This window comes from Pituophis catenifer, unplaced genomic scaffold (assembly GCF_029215685.1).
Source record: "Pituophis catenifer annectens isolate HBS135680 unplaced genomic scaffold, rPitCat1.0.hap2 SCAF_14, whole genome shotgun sequence".
Lineage (NCBI taxonomy): Eukaryota > Metazoa > Chordata > Lepidosauria > Squamata > Colubridae > Pituophis > Pituophis catenifer.
The window spans coordinates 19,817,754-19,829,247 of NW_027256894.1; the positions used below are offsets into that span (position 1 = coordinate 19,817,754).

At 36.2% G+C, this 11,494-nt stretch overlaps 1 protein-coding gene across 2 annotated transcripts in view; it reads left to right on the top strand.

Annotated features, from left to right (window-relative positions):
• The window catches only part of NEO1 (neogenin 1), a 60,993-nt gene that overhangs the window by 31,445 nt on the left and 18,054 nt on the right, over positions 1 to 11,494 (top strand). The window contains exons 5-12 of one of the 2 annotated variants that reach the window (XM_070953929.1): positions 1,344 to 1,480; positions 4,152 to 4,306; positions 5,380 to 5,500; positions 8,107 to 8,326; positions 9,100 to 9,254; positions 9,358 to 9,506; positions 10,473 to 10,611; positions 11,111 to 11,160. In XM_070953929.1, the coding sequence (XP_070810030.1) occupies positions 1,344 to 1,480; positions 4,152 to 4,306; positions 5,380 to 5,500; positions 8,107 to 8,326; positions 9,100 to 9,254; positions 9,358 to 9,506; positions 10,473 to 10,611; positions 11,111 to 11,160 (1,126 nt within the window). The remainder of the gene's footprint in view (positions 1 to 1,343; positions 1,481 to 4,151; positions 4,307 to 5,379; positions 5,501 to 8,106; positions 8,327 to 9,099; positions 9,255 to 9,357; positions 9,507 to 10,472; positions 10,612 to 11,110; positions 11,161 to 11,494) is intronic. The other variant, XM_070953930.1, reaches the window with a different exon arrangement.

The window sequence follows — 11,494 nt, forward strand, 5'->3', positions numbered from 1 at the left end:
AACCAATCAATCAATCAATCAATCAATCAATCAATAAAGTCTTCTATTTCTTCAAAATGTAGTCCTCACAAGCAGCTCCTCTACCACTGGATCCACTAAAAACTAAAAAATTAAAGACATGCCAAAACCCATTATTTGGAGGTTTATTATCTCTTTTCCCTAAGAGATCTCTAATATATATCTTGATTTTTATTTCACATTCTGTCATGGTCCATGCAATCAAATGCCTTGTTGCACTATAAGCAGCAATGGCATTCTCTTCCCTACCGGTCCGCAAATGTGAGCGTGCGCATGCGTGCGCTCGCTTTGCTTGCACGTGCCTCATCTGCACATGCACACGGCCTTCTGCGCGTGCGCAGTGCTCATGGATTACGTCCCGGCGGGTGGGCGGAGCCTCCCCCAGTTGCGGCTTCCGGTTCGCCCAATCCGGAGAGAACCAGCTGAATCCCACCACTGGCTATAAGTCTGTCTACCCAGCTTTCCAATCTCTAAGCCATACAGTATTTGATGACACAACTATATATACTTTGGAAATATTCTCCCCCCCTTTTTTTCCCCCTCTCTCTTAGTATTCCAACTCTTATATGTTATTATAAGCTCAGTGCTTTTTAGCTTTGTTCATTGGAGCTTTTGTTTTAATTATTGTTTTTGTATCAATTATTAACTCTTCAAACATTCCTAAGCCTTGGATAGTTGCTATGGCAATGTTGACTTGTATCACCTGTAATAATTAATGCAGCAGATTTTCAACCAGAATATTTTCAGTTGAATTTAAGAGCTAAAATGGTTTGAGAGGAAAGATGTTAAAAATATTCTGGCTTCCGAAGAATGTTGTAAATATATTTAAATATTAGTAGCTCGGGTTGGTAGTTGGGCTGTTGGTTTGAACTCCAAGCTTGGCAATTTGGTTGCAAACATTTCATCACCATTTAAGGAGACATCATCAGGGCGCTTTGAATTATGTTCGTCTGTGCCAAGTTCGGAGCTCAAGCCAACAGCCCAATGAAGTGGTGAAATCCAATTTTTTTTACTACCGGTTCTGTGGGTGTGGCTTGATGGGCGTGGCAGGGGAAGGATATTGCAAAATCCCCATTCCCTCCCCACTCCTGGGGGAAGGATATTGCAAAATCCCCATTCCCACCTCACTCTGGGGCCAGCCAGAGGTGGTATTTGCCAGTTCTCCGAACTGCTCAAAATTTTCGCTACCGGTTCTCCAGAACCTGTCAGAACCTGCTGGATTTCACCCCTGGCCCAATATTGAAAATGTTTGTATTTTTTTAAAAAAATCTTAATCCCTCATACTTAAAAAAAATCACTCCAGTTATGTGTCTTGTTTTATACAGTTCCCACAAATTTCTATTCCTGTCTGGGGGAACTCTGAAGATAAATGATATCACCGAAGATGATTCAGGAACATATACTTGCATCGCAGATAATGGGAATGAAACTATTGAAGCTCGAGCTGACCTTACTGTACAGGGTATATATATGCATATATACACTTTTTTTTTTTTTAAATAGTGTTAATATAGCTGAGGCAGTTGAATTTTTTAAAAAAACATTGTTTTGTTTAGGAGCAGGTATTGGGAAAGCAGTGTGACTGGAGCAAGAGTCTTATCATAGCTTAGAAATGGAATAATAGATCCTTTGCAAATTAAATTTATGACATTTCTATACAGAGTTGGGAAAGAGCTCAGCTTAAACCACTGGAAAGGTTCCACCTTGGAAACAATGGTAGGTAGACGGAGAAACAGATGGCATGAGGTGGATAAAGGTGCTTCATTTATTACTTTGCAAATACAGAGCTGACATTGCTGCCTTGTGGCTTGAAGATAACAAGAACCTTTCTCTCCCAAGAGTGCACTGTATTCTTCAATAGAGATACACATTATTTTCTATAGTAAGGTAGATTATCTGGATAAATGTACACAAAGACTGTGTAGTACATATACAGGTGGATAATATTATTCACCTGTATATGTACTTACTACAAGTCAGTCCTGTCTTCTGATGTCTGCATGGATTTTCCTTGGCAACAATTTTTGAAGTGGCTTGCCATTGCTTCCTTCATAGGGATAAAAGGAGATTGCTTGCCCAAAGTCACCCAGCTGGCTTTGCACCTAAGCCAGGACTAAAACTCCCACTCGCCTGGTATCTGGCCTGGTGCCAACACCTACCTGGCTCTCAAACAACTTTCGACCTCTGTAAATTTCCAGCTTTCAATTCTGTATTAAAAAGGTACATTAAGGAAGAGGAAATTGATCTGATCTCACTTACCAGATTTCCCTTGTATAAATGATCAGAAGGTAGTTTTCCCTTTAATCACTGTAATTCAGGAAGTAACATGGAGACAGATAGATGAAGACAAGGTTATAAGTTCACTTTCCAGCTGGGAATGTCAGCCACCGTATTTAGCTCTGCAGGAGATTCCTGAAAATGGTATGACGTAAATGACATTGGTTTTTGAGGTTCCTGGCTCATCCGTGTCAAACATTATTGTTAAAAAAATTCCAACAAGTGGAATTTCTCTTTGTTCTTTTAAAATGAAGATTTAAAATGAACATTTGAAAAAATGTAAATAAACTGATAGCATCCCAGATTACTCCTGTAGCCAGAGTATATAGGCTGATTTAAATAATATCTCAGTGCTAAAAAATGGGATTGAATTCCGTGTGTGTGTGTGAATTTAGAAGTTGCTATTGCTCTCATTCATTAAATGAAATAAAATAAAAGCCTTGATATCACACGTAGGTGATTTCTCTGCCTTTTTTTTTTTTTTTTTTTTTTTTGATACCTGGGAAATCTTGGAGTGTCTAGTGGCAGAATTATTTTCAAAAGCATCCTTGCTATGTTATAAATTGTTCTGGACTTTAAAAGATTTACAAGATGGAAGTATTGACAAATGCATACACAAAGTAACATTGTTCATCAACAGTCCTCTTCTTTGTTTTAATTCTTTACAGACATCATTTAGAAATAATGAAATGCTTTGTTTTTACTTTTATGAAGAAGCATTATGAAACTTAAAACCAAGATATTAGTGATTGAATCTTTGTTTAAAATTGCTTCTTCAGTAAGAGCTTCCCATCAAATCCTGTGGGACCAAACTAAATCCCTGAGTAGTTGATATGTATATACATAAAGTATCTGTGATAGTGATATTGATACTCAAGAGAATTGTATTTGATAGCTTTTAGATTTCAGCTAGGATTTCTTAAAAACTGATTTATAATGTATTAACAAAGCTTTCTGCCAGCTGCTGCTTTATGAAAGCTTTCCACTTTTAGAAGATTATATCTGCTACACTGGCAGCATTTTATTTGCTCTTCCCACTTTTAAATTCTCAACAGTGGGAAATTTTGTGTTTCTTCTGGCACTTATCTGAAATCATTGGTCTTATAATTAAAATTAAAATTCATTTGGCTAAAAGTGAAGGGGATGTTTTTAAAAATATCTTTTTTTGACTCTGGAATGGCAAATTATTAAGTTATGAAAGGTAATGGGGCTTGTAGAGACTAAAGGCAGATGTATTGATATACATTACTGTGTACAGTTCCAATAGTACAATTCTAAGCATTCATGGTTAGAATATATTTCAGATCTATTTATTTGAATCAGTTCTGGTGTTGCTGACTAAAACATCACAGATGTGCCTCACTTATTTTATAGAAAACAGAATTATTCCCTTTGCCATTCAGAAAAGGTCATTTGTGGGTGAGGTTTGAGCATGTGCTTGAACTTAGACACTCAGAATTGTGTTACACTCATTAAAGCAGGACATTTGATTTTGATCTGCTTAATTGATATAAAAAATATTGCTGAAAGCTTTAACTGGGATTTCACAAGATAGTTGCCAATGACAGGCAATATGAAAGTAAGCTGTAAAGCTCGCCTTTGCTTCTCATAAATTATTTGATTAAAGTATAATTTGGTAATTTTGGGGAAAAAAAACTCTTAAAATTTCCCATAGGTTAACCTTAGTAAAATTGTATTGCTTAATTATTTGTCCTTTACCGATAACCATTCAATTTATGGAACGCATCTTAGAATAATGCTAGATATCTTTGAAATATAAATGAAAAGATATTGTCTGATCAAACCATTTTCTGTTTGATCAATAATTAGTCATTGACCTTTCTCTCACTTTGAAGTGCCTCCCACATTTCTGAAGCAGCCTGCTAATATTTATGCACACGAATCCATGGATATTGTGTTTGAATGCGGTGTGAGCGGAAAGCCAACTCCAACGGTCAAGTGGGTAAAGAATGGAGATGTGGTCATCCCTAGCGACTACTTTAAAATTGTAGTAAGTACATATTTAATAAGACATTTGGTCTGGTTTAATGATCATGAGCTCACACTTCCAAGAATGCCCAATGGTTTTGGATTACTAATACTTTTCCCTAGAAAGTGTAAATATAAAAATCTTTCCCTTCAAATAACCCAGTCACAACAATTTGCACCTAGAGAGTTGGAAAAGCTTCTGGGGTTGCATGACTGTTTCTTCCTCATCTTTAAACTGAAAATATTTCCAGTTATACAGTTGATACGAATTGCATCCTAGAGCTAAGACACTAAAAAAAGTACCAATTCGGTTTTATAGTTCTTTGCAAAGAATGGCGCCATTCATGTTTGATTTGAAGAAGTGGGGAGTAGGATTCTAAGGAGAAAATTATTCCCCATTGGTCCCCTCATTATAGTCAAGCTTAAAATCCCCAATGGCAGTAAAATGTAGAAAAGAAAAGCTAACAACTAGACGTGTATAACACCAAATTTAGAGAAAAGGAAAGGCCAACCTATCTTTAGATAGAGTATAGCAACTGCTTCAGCCAGACACGGAGACTGAAGATCAGCAGCACGTTGGAGGATATGGACTAAATTGCTCTCTGTAGATAGCATAGGAAAGAATGCAATCAAGTTGTTAGTGTTAAAACAAGAAATGGTGTTTCAGTTCAGTTGCTTTATGGACCTTGAACAGAAAGGGAGCGCTGACTTGCCCTTTGCCTGCAAAATATCTTTTCCTGGCCTTGCTGAGAGGGCAGAAAATGTAAGAGGTGAGCCACCAAAGGGAGATGATCATAAAGCAGCAGGGATTCTTTGCAGATTGGGCAATACGCAAATGGCAGAAGTAAATAAATAACGAAGGACTTATTAAATTACTCCTGTCAGCATTGAACGGTATAAATAAGGGGAGTGAAGATGTAAAAAAAAGAATAAAATAAGGACAAGTCAGAATGATAAGGATGGAAAGAGTTGTGAATAAGCATAACAAACACAGAGACATTTTTATAGCTTTTATTTTCCAAATCCTGAACAGTGACTAGAAGACGTTCTAGTGAAGGCTGTACATCTTTGAGTTTTTTTGTGTTTTTTTTTAAGAATGAGCACAACCTACAAGTTTTGGGTTTGGTGAAATCAGATGAAGGCTTTTATCAGTGTATTGCGGAAAATGATGTGGGAAATATACAGTCTGGAGCCCAGCTGATAATACTGGATCATGGTAAGAAAGTAGAGTCATATATTGTTAAAATATAGGGCAGAATATTGAGCTATATTTTCCTCCCCATGGGGCACATCTCACTTGTGGATAGATTGTTCCTACCTATATTTTTTTTTTTCATTCAGTTGTGTCCAATTCTCAGATACTGCTTGAACAATCCATTTCAGTTTTCATGATAAGTTTTTTCAGAAGTGGTTTGCCATTGCCTCTTTCCTAGGGCTGAGAAAAAGTGATTGGCCCAGGATTACACAGCTGCCATTATGCTTAACACAGGACTGGAACTCATGTTCTCGGCCTATAATTAACACATGCCTTTTTAGCATTCTATTCTCATAAATACTTTTAAAATCAATACTCTGTCCTATCAATATGAAATTGATATCGGTTATTTCTCCTTGATGAGCTGTTTATCCATAGGTTTATAAGAGAAGTTGAAATCTACTTAATGCTGTCTGTGTAAGGAGATCCATTGGTAATGTGTTTTTTATAATCGGGGGTAATATTCCATTCTTTTCTTGCAACTATTTACAAGATAACCCTGAGGCTAAGTTTGCTGAAAAAGCTGTAGAGGTCTGATATGAACTATGATATGAACCACATTATGATTTAGCATGATATGTGAAGCCCGAGTGTTCAGAATTGATTTTGACGCTGTAATTCTGAAGATTTCACAGTTCCCAAAAAGATAAATCTGTGTGTGACGGCTAGATTTTAATGCCATAATTGTTTGCTGTTCTTCTTTCCAAGTTCTAATAGAGCATGTTAGGGTGGCTTCCCTCATTGGATTTTAACCTCTAAGTGAAAGACCTGAGCATGTATGTTTTATTACTGGACATTTGCAAAATATTTTTCTGCCTAATGTTACTGACAATTGATTTTGCTATCTTATCTAAAATACAGCATCGCTTCTGGTTGGGCTGGCAGGAAATGTTGCTTTCCTTTTTTAATGTTCTCTGTTGATATATTGATGGTGACACACCTTTTTATTATTTGGGCATGATAGTAAAGAATAAAATGACTTCCTTTAAAACAAAACATTTCCCAAATACAGGAGGGTTGTTTTTATTGCACTTTTATGATTTCCTTTAAAAGTTTGCACTGGAAAAAAAAGATTAAAGAAAACATCCCAGTCAAAATAACTACAGTAGAGCTACTGCATTTGCCAGGGAGCTCAACAGATATACTTTTAATAACTTCAAAGATCAGGAAAAAAATCAACTATCCAAAGTTTTAAATAATTAAAATATCCTCATATTGTCCGCACCATTCAAGAATTACAATTATAACATATGGAGTTGGATTGTCTGTGTTGCAGTTGATCAATACAAATTTGCAGTCTGAAACTGTAAGGCTTGGCAATTTCCATAAACTTCCCATTGCTTTACAGCCAAGCTGTGTATATGCCACAAAAATGCCTCATTGATGTAGTATTTCAACTTTTCTACAGTAATATTCAGTATAAGTGTTACTATTCATCTCTTTAATTTTTCCATCTTTTGTTTTTCCCCCTTTCAATTCTTTCTCCCTTTCTCCCCCCCCTCTCCCTTGTTCTAGAATTCATCTTTTATTCATCATTATGCCAAACCATTTTTATATACTCTCCACATCTGTCAAGGCACTTGAGTTGCCTCTGAAATTTATTCTGACGCATAAATAATACTGTATCAATTAATGATTGCCTCCAGTTAATATTGAAAAATGACACTGCTTAAAGAAGATAAAAGAAAAGATAACTTAAAGGCTTTTTTGTTAACATGTAAAGGATCCTGTTCTAATTACTTTTCTTCAGTATGATTGTACGAGGCAGAATATCATTGGCCAGCGTTGGGGAACAAAATAACCATTCTGTTTTAGAATGGATGACCATATTATGGAATTTAGTTATAATTACTTTGCTAATGAGTTTTTACTAGATTTAATGAAGAGGGATATAATATGCAATTTTAAAGTTTTTTAAATTGAAAATTCTTCTTTGTTCAGAGCAATTAATTAAAATATAATTGTTGAATTAAAAAGAAATACCATTTTAAATTAGCATGACCATTTTACTATGACAATTCATATAGTGGTATTTGAGATCAATAAAAAGGAAATGTCCCAAATGAAAAATTACATAATTTACCAATATTTTAAGAAGTTTTACGATGCTACCTTACCTTGAATGTTGTGCATTTCTGTCCTAGTTCTGCTAAGGACAGATATTATAATCCTCCATGCATTTGACTCCAGATTTGAACAGATGGTTTTCTAAAAATTAACTGTTGCCCCATAACCAGACTTAATTTTCAGAAACTAATGTTTTAATGATGAAATGATTCTTTATATGTAATTTTCATCCTACCCTTCCTTCTCACTTTCATTATAATGGAGATTTTTTGATTGCTTCTCCAATAGTGATGTCTCCTTGATATTTCCCATTAGTTTTCAGTAGTTACCTTTTTGCCTGCATGCCAACCTTCAGTTTAATGGCCTTTTTTGTGTGTTCATTTTGTTTTGTTTTCCATCGTGGTTTTGTTTATTTCTTTTTTTGGTTTTTTTTTTCTGTTTTCTCCTTAAATCGTCGTGATGTTTGCCCTTCATATTCCCCAATGTTTGCACATGACAAGATGTTGCCATCCCAACATTACCTCCCACTTCACTGACCAGTGCCACTACTGACCATCTAGCACCAGCTACAACTGGACCTTTGCCTTCTGCCCCTCGAGATGTGGTGGCGTCTCTTGTATCTACTCGTTTCATCAAGCTAACATGGAGGACCCCTGCATCTGACCCACAGGGAGACAATCTTACCTACTCGGTGTTCTACACTAAGGAAATGAGTAACAGGTGTGCTTATTTAAATATTGCTAAACTGTGAGCATTTAGGAGTATTGACCCATAACTGAAAAATAAGAGTTGGGCTTATAGGCAAAGCATTACAGCCTCTCATTTTAGTATGTACTATAGACTGAAGTTTAATCGTTAAAATAACCAGAACTACATAATCCGTTTAGATGATTTCACAAAATTGTTCCAGACTTTCATGATGCTAAAACATCAAGCTATGCCAAAGACATCAGATTCCACTGGTTCAAAGATTGCATAAATACTTCCAATCCTGAATCTCTATATGCTGCCCATGCTTATACAATATATACTGTTCGGCCAATAATTACTTGCTTCATCTTTTCTGTGGCAATTCTTCTAAGTCTGGACTTCTAGCTTGTAGATCCTGATTAAAAAAAACATTGTAGTGCTTTTTTAGCAGGTCATGTTCTACCAATTTCTCACTGAAAGGCATCTTTTGTTATGGTTATATTAAAAGTTGGGTATCAATCAATTGAAGGCCATGGTGATTACAGATGAGTTTATTTTATATCATCTAGTACTCCACATTAATTCAATGAAGTTTATCATAGTTATTTTGCATCTTTTATAATACAAATCTATGGTTGCCCAATTGATTGTCCTAGATTAAATCAAAACAGCAGTAGTACTATTCATGTTATCCATAATTGATGATTTCACTCTAATATAAAACAACAATAATGTGTCCTAATAAGTCTTGCATGCCCATTTCCATTCCCAACTCTCTCTCTCTCTCTCTCTTTTTAATAAAGGGAGCGTGTTGAAAACACAAGTCATCCTGGGGAAATGCAAGTGACAATCCAAAACCTGATGCCTGAAACAGTATATATTTTCAGAGTGGTAGCCCAAAACAGACATGGACCTGGGGAGAGCTCAGTACCATTGAAAGTAGCCACACAACCTGAGGGTAAGCATTAAATATCGGCGGTTTGCTACTTACATTGCTCTTTTTAACATTTTGTGGTTAATATTTTTTATTATTTTGTAATTATGCCCTGCTTATTATTTAGTTCAGCTTCCAGGTCCAGCCCCCAACATTCGTGCGTATGCCACCTCTCCCACGTCGATCACTGTTACGTGGGGTACACCCTTATCGGGCAATGGCGAAATCCAGAACTACAAACTGTATTACATGGAGAAGGGAACAGAGAATGAACAGGTGAGATACCTGTATGTTAAGAAAGCAATTTTTATATTTGTATATTATGATTATGGGATATCATTCTTGAATCTGTTTATCATTTTTCTGCTCCTATAGCTAAGACCTAAAAAAAACCTGGGACGCGGTGGCTAAGATGCTGAGCTTGTCGATCAAAAGGTCGGCAGTTCAGCGGTTCGAAACCCTAGTGCCGCGTAACGGGGTGAGCTCCCATTCCTTGTCCCAGCTTCTGCCAACCTAGCAGTTCGAAAGCACATTAAAAAAAATGCAAGTAGAAAAATAGGGACCACCTTTGGTGGGAAGGTAACAGCGTTCAGTGCGCCTTTGGGGTTTAGTCATGCCGGCCACATGACCACGGAGACATCTTCGGACAGCGCTGGCTGTTCGACTTTGAAACGGAGATGAGCACCGCCCCCTAGAGTCGGGAATGACTAGCACATATGTGCGAGGGGAACCTTTACCTTTACCTAAAAAAAATCTACTCCAGTTAGGTCAGAATGAATCATCAAGAAAAGTGTGATCTTTAGGATTGCCCCATCCTCTGAGTTGTTGCTTGCAGATATACGAAGAGATGACTTTTTCCTGGTGGAATGACTTTCTGATGACTTTTCACCAGAAAGTTCACCATATTAAAATTCATATTGACTTTTGTCAGTACTTCCTTCTATTTTTGAACATATTGGTGCAAAACTATAGAAGCATCCATTTACTCGAAAAACATGCCTTTGTTATCCTGACTGGTTAGGAAGCTTTGCTTTGATTCTAAATAGATTATTCTGTCCTCAATTATAATTGTATTTATGATGTGAACACAGGATAACTGGGAGAGAGAGAGAGAGAAATCTCCAGAACCAGAAATGATTCAAGTATAGCCATAATTTCAGCCTCATGTGGACTTTGCATATTTAATAAATTATCAAGCCCAAATTATGATTTATACATCCTGTTTTTCATCTTTTTAAATAGGACATTGATGTTGGAGGTCTTTCCTATACAATAATTGGTTTGAGAAAATATACAGAGTATAGCTTCAGGGTTGTGGCCTACAATAAACATGGTCCAGGAGTCTCTACTCAAGACGTCGTCATTCGTACACTGTCAGATGGTGAGTGTTTTCTAACTGTAGAAAGAATGCCTATGTATTTATTTACATTTTATATATAACCAATTTGGTTTGGCTTCTTCATACTATATAGATCTAAATAGGAAGTTGTTGTGCTGAAATCTTTTGGGGAAAAAGGGTTTTTTGGGCTTTTCCCTTGCATTTTCTATATTTTACTATTTTGCCTTCTATTTTTGGTATTGAGCAAAGTATCTTGTGTGTGTGTGTGTGTGTGTGTGTGTGTGTGTGTGTGTGTGTACACATATATCTTTGCTTCTATCAACATAAGGTATTATCTTGGCAAATCTTTGTATATATTACTCTGAAAATTTACATACACACACACACAAATATTCCATGATATTGGGAGATCATGATAAAACCCACTTGCTTTGAAACTGGAAGAGCTATAATTAATTTTTAATTTACATTGGGGATATGGTGCACCTGAGAGATGTTGAAGTTTGAACCATATTTGAATAACTTCTTTTAATGTTTCTAGTTCCCAGTGCTGCACCCCAGAATCTAACACTAGAAGTGCAAAACTCCAAGGTAAGACACTTCTTTCTTTAGACATGGATGAAGCATCTGATTTTCTTCCTTAGATTTTGAATGTATGATGAATCAGCTATTGTGATACACAGGAAATGCCTGTCACCCAAAAAATAATTGACAGAGAGTTGAGAGATAAGACAAGAATACAGTTTATTAATTAATTATTTCTTTGCAAAGGTCCCCCTCAAAGTGAGAGAGCAAATTACCATTCTTTCTCGCCGTCTTTTATACAATTTCAGGTTACACCTTACAGGATACAAGCATGTCCCTTGAGTACCATTTCAGACTTTATATAATAGATAAACACATGATATTCCCATTATGGAAAGTC